This window comes from Hyperoodon ampullatus, assembly GCF_949752795.1.
Source record: "Hyperoodon ampullatus genome assembly, chromosome: 13".
Taxonomy (NCBI): Eukaryota; Metazoa; Chordata; class Mammalia; order Artiodactyla; family Ziphiidae; genus Hyperoodon; species Hyperoodon ampullatus.
The window spans coordinates 22,851,608-22,865,971 of record NC_136926.1 but is presented as its reverse complement, the minus strand read 5'-3'; the positions used below and the strand labels follow the sequence as shown (position 1 = coordinate 22,865,971).

Here is a 14,364-nt window from a genome sequence, read left to right as displayed (position 1 = left end):
ACTCTGTACTACGGTGTTAATATCACCACTTTGCAGAATTAGAGGCTAAGATTCAGTGAGGTGAAGGACCAATCTCAAGGTCTCACAGTTAGTAATGATGGTTCTGGAAAGATTTGACTGATTCCAAAACCAGGAATATCATTACCGCTTTCCACAAGCAAATAGAAACTTTTTTTTTTCCTGCTGAGGATCCTCAAATGCATATTCGAGGGAAGATCCTTGCATTAGTCAGGGTTCTGCAGAGAAACAGAAACTACAGGATATACAGGGATGTATATATAAGAGGAGACCTATTACAGGAATCGACTTACTTGGTTATGGAAGCCAGGAAGTCCCACCATCTGCCATCTGCAACTAGAAAACCAGAAAGCCAGTGATGTAATTGAGCCTGAGTCTGAAGGCTTGCCAATCAGGCGGTTGATGGTGTAAGTCTCTGAGTACCAGGAGGACCGACATCCAAGGGCAGCAGATGGATGTCTCAGCTCCAGCAGACAGAGAGAGCCAATTTGCCCTTCCTCCTCCTCTTTCTTCTATTAGAGCCCCCAGTGGATTGGCGGGTGCCCACTCACATCGAAGGGCCACCTGCAATACTCAGTTCCCCAATTCAATTTCTAATCTCTTCCAGAAACATCCTCAGAAGCACACCCAGAAATGATGTTTTACCAGCTATTGGTGCATCCCTTAGGCTAATCAAGTTAATACATAAAATTAACCATCGCAATTCCTAAGGAATTAATGCTCCTGCTTAAAAAAGGAGAACGACCTTGGCTGTCAAGGACAGAGTGAAAACTGTACGTTCAGGTGTTGCCAATGACATTCCAAATAGAGGAGCTCTTTCTCAAAAGCAGCATTTGTTCTCAGATCATAAAAGAATTGGCGTATTATGCCTACAGGCATGGAAAAAAATGTGTGCGTATGAGGATAAAAAAGGGTGTAATATGTAAATAGGAAATACTGTGTTAGGGCACGGGAATTTTTCATGATTATTTTAAAGCAAATCCCAGAATTGTATTTTATCTGTAAATGCTTTAACATTTATCTCTAACAAATATTTAAAACAAAACAAAACATAACCACAATGCTTTTATCACACCTAAACAGAATTAATAATAATTCTTTAAAATCATCTTATCTGTATTCACATTTTTCCAAATGTCCCCACATGTCTTTTTTCTGTTGGTTTGATGGCATCACAGTTCAACCTCGTATTAGGTTTGCCTGTCTCTTTTTTTTCTTTTAATTCTTTTTTTCATTTCTAATATACTAGTGGTCTTTAAAAAAAATTATTTATTTATTTATTTAATTTTTTTGGCTGAGTTGGGTCTTCGTTGCTGCGTGCGGGCCTTCTCTAGTTGTGGCAAGTGGGGGCTACTCTCTGTTGCGCTGCGCAGGCTTCTCATTGCGGTGGCTTCTCAGTGCAGAGCATGGGCTCTAGGCATGCAGGTTTCAGTAGTTATGGCACACGGGCTCAGTAGTTGTGGCTTGCAGGCTCTAGAGCGCAGCCTCAGTAGTTGTGGCACACAGGTTTAGTTGCTCTGTGGCATGTGGGATCTTCCCGGACCAGGGCTTGAACCCATGTCCCCTGCATTGGCAGGCGGATCCTTAACCACTGTGCCACCAGGGAAGCCCTTGCCTGTCTCTTGAGTCTCCGTTAGTCTAGACCTCCCGTCTGCTTTTTCCCTTTTTCATCATTTGTTGACTAATGGGTCATCTGGTCATTGGCATTGTCCTGGTGAGCACTGATGGCGGTGATGAGGTATCTTCACATGGCTTCTCGGGTTGACATCAACAAGGGAGCCTGGAGCAGAAGAGGAAGGAAAGGGCAGATACTCCCACCTGCCGGGTAAGCACAGTCCCAGTGGATGGCAGCTTCCTCGTGCAGGCAATTAGGATTTTGCAGAAGAACTGGGATATCAGTATCGCCATGACTCCAGAGGCTCTGTTTTTCTCTTCCCTACTGGAGCCTCCTAGCTGGTCTCCCTGCTCCACTCTTGCCCTCCAGCCCGTGAGCCACAGAGATATTTGTCCACCATGCAATCTTGATGTGCTCCTCCCCTGCTCTAAACCCTCTATGACTCTCTATTACTCTTAAGGGGGTCCAACCTCCTTACCAGACTCCACATTCCTTCAGGTTCCCTCCCCTTCCCACCTCCTGAGCTTTATCTCTATCCTCACCTGATGTCTGCATCCAGCAGTTTGGATTTTCTTCAATTTTCTATTGACTTCCTCTTGCTTCTTCTCTCTCACCTCCAAACTTTTGCATACATTTTTCCTTCTCCCTGGTGACAACTTCCTTCTTTTGCATCCAAACCGACCTATCCAGGATATCAGATGTTTGTGATGCTTTCGGAGGCATAAGAGGGGAGGTACTATAGATTGCAGGCAATGACAAGTGGGCCTACTTGAAGCTCTTGGAGTACTCTGGAGAATGTATTCTGCCAGGGGTAGGCTTGAAAATAGGAAATGAAGGATTTTCACACGGCTCTTTGGGGTTAGCATCAATGAGAATGCCCAGGACCTTGGTTGGTTTCCTTGGTGCCCATGACTCAGGCAGAATAAATGGGCAATAGGTGTGGGCTATGAAGCAACAGCCTTGTTTCCACATTGTCCTGAGGAACAATGGAGGAGCTCCCATACTCATTCTTAGCTATTCATTATGTGTTGTTCTCATAGCTCTGATATGTATTTAAAAAAATAAAACTGAATTTATTTATAAAGTTTTATCTAGAGATATTTTCCTATGCATTACACTGTGATGTGACCTGCAATTTTCTTTCTATTATTTCTCCACAGACTGTGTGATGGAATGTTTGTGTTGGCATTGGTCCACCCCAGGGCAGGTATGTTCCTCCCTAACCACAATACACACTCCTGGGTGGCAAGGAGATTCAATTAAAGGCAACTCTTACAAGTGCTTCAGCTGTCTTTCACTTTTCTGAACTCTAGAATTTCTGCTCATTAACATTATCAATGTTGAAATCAGTTTTTCATTGATAAGATGAGTGGTGTTTAAGACATGGACTAATTGGAATTACTTTGGGGGTGTCTTCATCCTGGCATTAATAAGGTATAAAAATCTAGTGAGCCCTTCACCCTCTTGTACTCAAGATAGCATTCTTGGTTTGATTCTTAACTAGTCCTGTGCTCCATACTAGTGGGGAGGGTTCTTGGTCATACCCTGCCACTGGAATACTTTTTCATTTGCCTCAGATGAACCTTTTGTGTAATGAATTTTGGAGAAACAAAGAGGAACAGAGCTGGGACTTGGAGATTCTAGAATAAGTCTTATCACTATTTTGTGCCTGCTTGCTAAATGTCCTTACTGAAAGAAGAATTTTTTGTGAAACTTGCTTTCATTAAAACCTAGTAGAGGGCTTCCCTGGTGGCGCAGTATGGGAAACAAGGGTTCAAGCCCTGGTCTGGGAAGATCCCACATGCCGTAGAGCAACTAAGCCCGTGTACCACAACTACTGAGCCTGTGCTCTAGAGCCTGCGAACCACAACTACTGAAGCCCCCGCACCACAACTACTGAAGCCTGCATGCCCTAGAGCCTGTGCTCCTCAACAAGAGAAGCCCCACTTGCTGCAACAAGAGAAGCCCCACTCGCTGCAACAAGAGAAGTCCCACTCGCTGCATCAAGAGAAAGCCCACACGTAGCAATGAAGACCCAACACAGCCAAAACTAATAAATAAATAAAATAAATAAATTTATTTTAAAAACCTAGTAGAAAAAGAAAACAAAAACCAAAAACCCTAGTAGAACCAAAGGGTGAAAAAGAAATCCCAGGGGAAACTGGGAAATGCTTTGAGATGAATGAAAACAAAAATACAATATACCAAGACTTATGGGATTCAGTAAAAGCAATGCCTAGAGGGAAATTTAGCTATAAACACTTCCACCTTAAGAAACTAGAAAAAGGAAGAGTAAACTAAATACAAAGCAAGCAGAAGGGAGGAAATAATAAAGACTAGAGCAAAAATAAAGAAATAAAGAGTAGAAAAAAATAGAGAGAAATCAAGGAAACTAAAAGTTGATTCTTTGAAAAGACTAACACAACTGACAAACTGACAAAGCTTTAGCTAGATGGATCAAGACACAGAGAGCAAAGACTCAAATTAATAAAATTAGGAATGAAAGAGGGAATTATAAGGGAAAATCATAAACAAATTAGATAATTTATATGAAATGGATAAATTCATAGAAAGACAAATTAAAACTGATTTGAGAAGAAATAGAAATTTTGAATAGACCTATAATAAGAGACTGAATTAGTAATTAACAATCTTCCTACAAAGAAAAGACCAGGTCCACATGGCTTCACCAGTGAGATCTACTGAATATTTAAAGAAAAATTAACAGCAATCCTTTACAAACTCTTCCAGCAAATAGAAGAGGAGGGAAAATTTCCCAATCCATTATAAGAGGCCAGTGTTACCTTGATGCCTAAATCAAATACTAACTAAAGAATGTCACTCACCAGCTTTATAAGGATTAGGTCATTAGCCACTGCAGTAGCTGACTTTCAACACACTCTGAAAGGAGTTCTGGGCAGAGATCAGGAATGGGGCACTCTGCTCTGGGAAATCTGGCAGGTGTGCAGGTAGATAGATTTTTTTATTTTATTTTATTTTATTTTGACTGAGTTGGGTCTTCATTGCTGCATGCGGTCTTTTCTCTGGTTGCAGTGAGCGGGGGCTACTCTTTGTTGTGGTGTGCGGGATGTTTACTGCAGTGGCTTCTCTTGTTGCAGAGCATGGGCTCTAGGCATGCGGGCTCAGTAATTGTGGCTCTTGGGCTGTAGAGCACAAACTCAGTAGTTGTGGCACACAGGCTTTGTTGGTCCACGGCATGTGGGATCTTCCCACACCAGGGCTCAAACCCGTGTCCCCTGCAGTGGCTGGTGGATTCTTAACCACTGCGCCACCAGGGAAGTCCCTGTTTGTAGACTTTTTGATGATGGCTATTCTGACTGGTGTGAGGTGATACCTCATTGTAGTTTTGATTTGCATTTCTCTAATAATTAGTGATGTTGAGCATCTTTTCATGTGCCTCTTGGCCATCTGTATGTCTTGTTTGGAGAAACGTTTATTTAGGTCTTCAGCATAGTTAATATTTTGATCTTGTTCCTTTCATTAATTTCTTAAGTGCAACCATCTTCACATAATTGAGATCATATTGTCTGCACAGGTTTGTATTTTGGTTTGTTTCTTTTTTTCTAAATTTATTTATTTATTTTTGGCTGTGTTGGATCTTCGTTGCTGTGCATGGGCTTTCTCTAGTTGTGGTGAGCGGGGGCTACTCTTCGTTGTGGTGCACAGGCTTCTCACTGCAGTGGCTTCTCTCGTTGCAGAGCTGGACTCTAGGCGCATGGGCTTCAGCAGTTGTGGTATGCGGGCTCAGTAGTTGTGGTTCATGGGCTCTAGAACGCAGGCTCAGTAGTTGTGGTGCTCAGTAGTTGCTCCACGGCACGTGGGATCTTCCTGGACCAGGGCTCAAATCCGTGTCCCCTGTATTAGCAGGCAGATTTTATTTTTAATTAATTAACTAACTAATTAATTAATTAATTAATTTTTGGCTGCATTAGGTCTTTGTTGCTGCGTGGGCTTTCTCTAGTTGTGGTAAGCGGGGGCTTCTCATTGCATCATTGCGGTTCACGGGCTTATTGCAGTGGCTTCTCTTGTTGTGGAGCACTGGCTCTAGGCACGTGGGCTTCAGTAGTTGGGGCTCACGGGCTTTAGAGCACAGGCTCAGAACTTGTGGTGCATGGGCTTAGTTGCTCCATAGCATGTGGGATCTTCCTGGACCAGGGATTGAACCCGTGTCCCCTGCCTTGGCAGGGGGATTCTTAACCACTGTGGCAGGCAGATTCTTAACCACTATGCCACCAGGGAAGTCCCTTTTGGTTTTTTCTTAGTATAACTTTAAATTGCCAAGGAAAAGCCTGAGTACATTTTTGCATTATTCATTCATTCTCTCAATCAAAATATACATGTATAAATATGTATGTTTATAACTATATGTATATATGTGAACACACATATATATATAGTGATACATTTGTATTTAAGGTACTATGTTGGCTGCTTCTTGGAAAGTTTATTGTCTTTCACGGCACAAAAGTTAACTATAATATAAAGCAGACTATGAAGAATGTCCATGTTCTCTTGTAATTCAGACAAGGAACCTCTCTGGATTATCTAAACGTTGTCTCACAAAGTTTCTTTGTTTGTAGATTCCTCTCTTTGGTGCTAAGACTATTGGCCGGAGAAGTCCCGATGGACTAGTACTGAGCAAAGCTGAATTTGTTGAGAAAGTTCGTCAGAATAATCAGGCCTGTCATGATGGAGATTTCCACACAGCTGTTGTTCTGTACAGTGAAGCCCTAGCTGTTGACCCTCAGAACTGCATCTTATACAGCAATAGATCTGCAGCCTATATGAAAATCCAGCAGTATGACAAGGCACTGGATGACGCAATCAAAGCCCGACTTCTCAATCCCAAATGGCCAAAGGTAGAAATTTCATTTACTTTCACAGAATCTTTTGTGCTGATTTCTTATTTTAATGTAAACTTTATTGACTGAGTGCAATTATTAATTTTTTAATAGTCTGTACTTCAGCAAGATGTGGAATGGCTTCATTGAGCTGGTACACTAGTGAATAGCTTCTTTTTTTATGCTTTGGAAATATACTTTCCATATCTAAGTTTAATTCTTTTCCTGTATGTTTGAGATATAAATTTTTTTTTCACTCAGTTTATTTTTTATTTTTCTTTATTTTTTTATTTTTTGCGGTATGTGGGCCTCTCACTGTTGTGGCCTCTCCCATAGCAGAGTACAGGCCCTGGATGCACAGGCTCAGCAGCCATGGCTCACGGGCCCAGCCACTCCATGGCATGTGGGATCTTCCCGGACCAGGGCACGAACCCGTGTCCCCTGCATCGGCAGGTGGACTCTCAACCACTGCGCCACCAGGGAAGTCCCACTCAGTTTATTGATAGGATGCGTTCTAGTTATTTCTATAGGTTTTGGACATCTCTTTTTTGCACAGATGTTTTAGATGGAGTATTATGATCAGCCACATACAATTACTTAACATAGTTCCAACCCTGTTATAAATTTTGACTATTCAGATCATATAGAAAAATACTTAGGACTTCCCTGGTGGCACAGTGGTTAAGAATCCACCTGCCAGTGCAGGTGACATGGGTTTGAGCACTGGTCCAGGAAGATCCCACATGCTGCGGAGCAACTAAGCCCGTGCACCACAACTACTGAGCCTGAGCTCTAGAGCATGAGAGCCACAGCTATGGAGCCCATGTGCCACAATGAGTGAAGCCCATGCACCTAGAGCCTGTGCTCCGCAACAGAGAAACCACCGCAATGAGAAGCTTGCGCACTGCAACGAAGAGTAGCCCCCACTTGCTGTAACTAGAGAAAGCTCACGTGCAGTAACAAAGACCCAATGCAGCCAAAAGTTAATTAATTAATTAATTAATTAAAAAAAAAAGAATTTGGTCTTTGTCTCTGGTTCCTGGAGGGAGATTCTAAAGCCTTGGAATTTCTTGAGTGATAGGTGTGTGTGTTATTCATGAGCTCCTCAGATCACTACTGAGTTTATGCTAATGAATGAGGTGACTCCAGATGGGGGCTGGTCACCAAACAGACTACCCACGTGATTAGAGGACTGTGGCTTTGAGCCAGCCCAGCCCCCAGGGAGAGGAGGGAGACTGAAGATTGAATCCAACCACAGGGCCAATGACTCAATCAATAATATTTGCACAATAAAACCCCAATAAAAACTCTGGACACCAAAGCTCATTGGCGCTTTCTGATTGGTGAACACATTGATATACTGGGAGGGTGAAACACCCTGAATCCATGGGGAGAGGGCATGGAAACTCTGCACTCAGGACCCTACCATACCTTGTACTATGTGTCACTTCATTTGTATCCTTTACAATGCAACTGTCATCATAAACATAACTTTTTCCTCAGTTCTGTGAATCATTCTAGTGAATTATTGAACCTAAGAGGTGTCACAGGAACCTCCCGGATTTGTAGCTGGTCTGTCATAAGTATAGGTGACCTGAGGACCCCACATGATGCTGGCATCTGAAATAAGGGAAATCTTGTTTGACCTAATCCTGTGCCCTTAAACTTGTGGAGTCTGATGCTAACTGTAGGTGGTTAGTGTCAGAATTACACTGCAGTATTGCACTGGTGTCAGAACAGCAAGGGACCCAGAAAGCCAAATGATCTTAAAAAAGAAGAACAAAGTTGGTGCATTCAACCTCTCTTCTGCAGTGAGAAAAACACACAGAGCTCTGAGCTGCTGCCCAGGCATTTTACAATGTGATAACCTTGCTCACATCCAGAGTCTGAACATCTAGATAAGGACTTGAGTTTAGCATCCCCACTGTTAAGTTCCCAATTTGCTTTCCCCAGGGCACCTCTTAAAGTAACTACTTGAGACTTAAGCCTGTAAAAAGTTAGTCACCTCTGCCCCAACTACCTAATAAGTAATCGGTGCTTACTACCCTGCTCTCTGTCTCCTGCTTACTCCTGACCTGGGATGGAGGACTGCCCTTCCCCCAGCTCATTGTAAACCACCTCTCTTTCTGGGATCTATAAGTAAAAATTCTTGTGACTTTACTTCCTTTGTGTGGGTATATTGAAACTTTGCCTTTAATCAAAATCACCCCGTGGGTTTCACTTCCCCAAAGTGGGAGCTCGGATGCTGAGGGAACTACCTGGGGATCCCAAGTGGGTGGTTTGTGCCCCCTTATTCAGCAGGTCATAATCTGCATATTCTTAATTCAATACACCGGCTCCAGCTTCTCAACACACTTTCCAATTTCAAAACAGTGGGGGACTGGTATAAGGATAGACATATGGATCTATAGAATAGAATTCAGAATGCAGAAATGTACTACATTTATGATCAGTTAATTTTCAACAAGGGTGCCAAGACAATTCAATGTTGGGGGGATGGACTGTTCAACAATGATTTGGGGACAATTGGATAGTCACTTGCAAGAGCAAGGTTGGACCCCTGCTTCACATCATACATAAAAATTAACTCAAAATGGAGGAGAACATTTAGAAGTAAATATTTGTGACCTTGGGTTAGGAAATGGCTTCTTAGATATGACACCAAAAGGATAAGAAAAGATTTATAAGTTGGGCTTCATCAAAATTTTTAAAAAATGTGGTTCAAAGGATATCATCAAGAAAGTGAAAAGACGGTTCACAAAATGGGAGAAAATATTTGCAAGTCATATATCCAATAAGGGACTTGTATCCAGAACACATAAAAAAAATTCTTACAACTCAGCAATAAAAAGACAACCCAGGAACTTCCCTGGTAGTCCAGCAGTTAAGAATCCACCTTAAAATGCAGGGGACGCAAGTTTGACCCCTGGTCGGGGAACTAACATGCCACGGGGCAACTAAGCCCGCGCACCACAACTAGAGAGAAGCCCGTGCACCACAACGAAGAGCCTGTGTGTCACAATTAAGACCTGACGCAGCCAATAAATAAATAAATAAATAAATAAATAATAAAAAGATAACCCGGTTTTAAAATGGGCAAAGGATGTGAATTGACATTTCTTCAAAAAAGATTTACAAATGTCTAGTAAGTACATGAAAATGTATTCAACAACATTAGTCAGAAATGCAAATCAAGACAACGAGATACCACTTTATACCTACCAGGATGGCTAAAATTAAAAAGACAGACAATAACAAGAGTTTACAAGAGTGTGGAGAAATTGGAACCTTCATACACTGCTGGTGAGATTGTAAATGGTACAACCACTTTGGAAAACAGTTTGGCAGTTCCTCAACAGATTAAACACAGGGTTACCATATAAAATTCTACTCCTAGGCATATGCCCAAGAAAAGTAAAAAATATATGCCCACACAGAAACGTGTACATTTATGCTAAGTGAAAGAAGTCAGTCACAAATGACCATTTGTCCATTATGTGAAATGTCCAGACTAGGCAAATCTACAGATTATTATGTGCCTAGGGCAGGCGGTAGGGAGGGGAAGGGGAGGTGGGTTGGGAAAGGTACAAACTCCTTTTTGAGATGACAAAAACGTTTCAAAATTAGATCCTGAACTTCCCTGGTGGCACAGTGGTTAAGAATCTGCCTGCCAATGCAGGGGACACGGGTTCGAGCCCTGGTCTGGGAAGATCCCACATGCCGAGGAGCAACTAAGCCCATGCGCTACAACTACTGAGCCTGCACTCTAGAGCCTGTGAGCCACAACTACTGAGCCCACATGCCACAACTACTGAAGCCCTCACACCCAGAGCCCATGCTCCACAACAAGAGAAGCCACTGCAATGAGAAGCCAGCGCACCGCAGCGAAGAGTAGCCCCCGCCTGCCGCAACTAGAGAAAGCCCATGCATAGCAACAAAGACCCAGTGTAGGCAAAAATAAATAAATAAATAAATAAATTAAAAAAAAGAAAATTAGATCCTGGTGATGGTTGCACAGCTCTGTAAATAGGCTTAAAGCCATTGAATTGTACACTTTGCATGGGTGAGCTTCAGGGTATATATATCTCAATGCAACTTTTTTTTTTTTTTTTTGCGGTACGCGGGCCTCTCACTGTTGTGGCCTCTCCCATTGCGGAGCACAGGCTCCGGACGTGCAGGTCCAGCGGCCATGGCTCACGGGCCCAGCCGCTCCGCGGCATGTGGGATCTTCCCAGACCGGGGTACAAACCCGTGTCCCCTGCATCAGCAGGCGGACTCTCAACCACTGCGCCACCAGGGAAGCCCTCAATGCAACTTTTTAAAAAAACAAACCCAGTAGAAAGGTAGTGGGGGAATAGCCAACCTCACCTATCTTATAGTCTTGGTGGTTTCTTACACTTACTGAAAGGAACCCTATAGTTATGCATGAGCGAGTTGGCTTAGGTCAGTGTGTGTTACAAACTACCTTGCTTGTTACTGGTATGTTCTAATATATATATGTATACCTAATATATACCAAATTTCCTAGGGAATTTGGTAACTCTTGTGACTAAGAGATCCATAGGTGTTATAGTGAGGTTTCCTCTCCTCTGAGAATTTGAAACTAAGGAAGCCAGACAAAATAGAAAATATTATCATAGGGATGAAAGCAAACATTATAAAAACAGCATAGAGGGAAATGATGGCTCCTCAGCCAATACTTGCAATATAATTGGTGGTCAGGATCACATTTTCCTTCTTTCTTTTTTTTTCATTGTGGTAAAATATATATAATATAAAATTTACCATTTTGACCCTTTTTAAGTGTACAATTTTAAGTGCATAATTCAGTGGCATTAAGCACATTTGTGTTGTGCAACCATCACCACCATCCACCTTCAGAACTTTTTCATCTCCCAAACCTACACTGTGTACCAGCTGCCCATTTTCTGAAGTTAGTGACCTGAGTTTGATTTTCCCCCAAACTATTACTATGTGAACTTGGAAGAGCTCCTCTGCTCTTCAAAGCCTTAGTTTCTCCATCCATGAAATGGGGATGATAGTTCTTGCCTGAAAGGGCCCATTTGAGGATTCAGTGAGAAGCGCAGTGTAACGTGCTTATTAAATGCCCACCCACCAGATCTGTGTCTCCTGCCCAGTCTTCCTCAGCTACAAGCCATCCTCCAGGTGCCTATCGAACATCTACAGGAAGTTCCAAGGTCACAAATACAACCTGCCAAAGTGGAGCTCAGCGCTCCCCCACCGCAAGCTGCAGCCCCTCTTCCTGGGTCAAGGCCTCTCCATCCCCCCAGTGCTCACACCAGACACTTGAGTCCCCTTAACTCAGCCCTCATCAGAGCCCTATTAGCTGCCAAGTCCTAATGGTCCCATCTCCTAGAATGCTGTTGAATCTGTCCCCTTACTGTCCCCTTACCATAATGCTGCCTTCATTAAGAAACCATCAGCTCTCAACTCTACCGAAGTCCCCAGATGGGTCTCCTTTACTCCAATGTCTACACTGCTTCTACTGATCTGGCTGCCTCCTTCTCAACAGCATCTCTACCCCTTCCCACTCCCACCCTCACCCTGTTGCAGTAAGATTCTTCTTTACTTGCATGCATGCCATTTCTCCTGCTAACCTACTTGAAAATGCAAATGCCTCTAATCCTTCAAGATCTAGCTCACTGGTCAAGGTTAGGGACCCCTCCTCTCTGCCCCCAACTCATTCTATGCTTCCCACTAATATTTGCTGAGTGTACTGCCAGGTCTTGTGCTGAGCACTCTGTGTGCATTATTTTATATTCTCTTCCCTCCCTATGTCATATCTGTACTTTGTCATGATTGAGGTTGGTGCTATGGTTATCCTTGTCTTACAGATGAGAAAAATGAAACCTAGAGAACTTAACTGCTCAAGGTCATACAGTGAGAGGAACTACCAGATACAAAAACCAATTCTGTCTGATTCTCTGAAATCTGCAGTATCACAAATATAATTTGTAACCTAACTTCTTCCTTCCTTGGTTCACTGGGTGAACTGTCTCATTTTTTACCCTACTGCTCTCATATCACTTCCTCTGCAGCCCTTTCTCACCTCTCTCCTTTCCCCAGCTGACTTAGCTCTTTCTTGCTTGGTGTTTCCATGGGCAGCCCCAGGGAAATTTCCTGTTAAAATCCCAGTTCCAGCTTCTCTTGAAACAATCCAGAGATTGTCAACACATCTGAATCTCGCCATGGCAGCAATTACCAGGGTTGAGTAGCATCTCCCGCCTCTTCCCCAGCTTTGAGATGGGGCATGTGCTCGCAATTCTTCAAAGACCTCAGCCCTCTCTGATAGCAGCCACTTCCGCCACCATCACCCGTGTGTGTTTCCTCCCTGGAGCCCTCACCCCTCTGAACTCTGCTGAGTCTCTCTTGCCTCCCAACAGTGATTCCTAGAAAGGAAAAGATGGTGTCTTCCCTTTATTTTTTCATCTGGCCACATCTGATATATCCAACATGTTATCAAAAGTGACAGGACCAAAGGAATTCTTTGTCAAAGCAAAGCTTTCGGTCTGAGTCTGCTGCAGCTATTTGTCACTTGCTGCTGAACACACTATGTGGCATGACTGCTTTGTCCACTCAGCAGCATCTTTCTCTTTGCCTGGTGGAGGCCACGGAGACAGGAAAAAGCCCTTTTGCAACGGAGGTGCTTTCCTCTCTGATTACAGATTACTTGTTATATAATTCCCTCAACTGTGACAGGACCGCCCCTTGACTTCTGTGCAGAAAAGAGTTAACCCAGCAGCCCCAAGATTGCACATCCTTATAAAGTCCTGCTTACTAGGTTGGCCCTTGGCTGGTGTCTGGGAACTTGGATTTGGGGAGGGTTTCCCTATTTCCAGAACTGATAAGAGTGGCTCAGTCGGGCTTCCCTGGTGGCGCAGTGGTTAAGAATCCGCCTGCCAATGCAGGGGACACGGGTTCGAGCCCTGGTACGGGAAGATCCCACATGCCGCGGAGCAACTAAGCCCGTAAGCCACAACTACTGAGCCTGCGCTCTAGAGCCTGTGAGCCACAGCTACTGAAGCCCGCGCGCCTAGAGCCCGTGCTCCGCAACAAGAGAAGCCACTGCAATGAGAAGCCTGCGCACTGCAAGGAAGAGGAGCCCCAGCTCACCACAACTAGAGAAAGCCCGTGTGCAGCAACGAAGACCCAATGCAGCCAAAAATAAAATAAATAAAATTTAAAAACCCAAAAAAACAAAAACTACCTAACCAATGATCTGTTAACAATTTATATTTTAAAAAAAAAAAAAAAGAGTGGCTCAGTCTGCCTAAATTGTTTGTACAAACAATGTAATTTATGCTGAATACCTGTTTTCTTTCTTGGAGTCTGGAATTTTGGCACATGCTAGACAAAGAGTGCTTATGTGACCAGCACCAAAGAAAAACTCTGGGTACTGAGTTTCTAACGAGCTTCCCTTGCAGACAGCATTTTCACACGTGTTGTCACAACTTGTTGCTGGGGAATTAAGTGTGTTCTCTGTGATTCCACTAGGGAAAGGAGCCTTGGAAGATTGTGCCTGGTTTCCGTCAGACTTCACCCCATGTGCCTTTTCTCTTTGTTGATTTAACTTTGTATCCTGTTGCTGTAATAAATCATAGCCATGAGTAGGACTATGTACCGGGTCCTGTGGGTTCTCCCCTTGAGTCGTTGAAATTGGGGGTGGTCTTGGGGACACCTGACAGTCTCTCTCTGCTTGTCTAGATGCCACTTCCCCTCTTCCCTGAAGACTTCTTCCCTGGTTACCACACCTGGGAGTGATCTTTCCCTGTGCCCAGTGAAGCTGTATGTGTAAACTTTGGAAACAGAGACTTGGATCAAATCCTGCTTTGGCTTGGCATGGATCAG

At 43.4% G+C, this 14,364-nt stretch overlaps 1 protein-coding gene across 1 annotated transcript in view; it reads right to left on the bottom strand.

The window, feature by feature from the left end:
• Nucleotides 1-229: 229 nt before the first annotated feature.
• HSCB (HscB mitochondrial iron-sulfur cluster cochaperone) overlaps nucleotides 230-14,364 on the bottom strand; it is a 33,185-nt gene continuing 19,050 nt past the window's right edge. Inside the window, exon 6 of the mRNA XM_079718227.1 lies at nucleotides 230-354. Within this exon, the coding sequence (XP_079574353.1) occupies nucleotides 308-354 (47 nt within the window). The 3' untranslated portion in view covers nucleotides 230-307. The remainder of the gene's footprint in view (nucleotides 355-14,364) is intronic.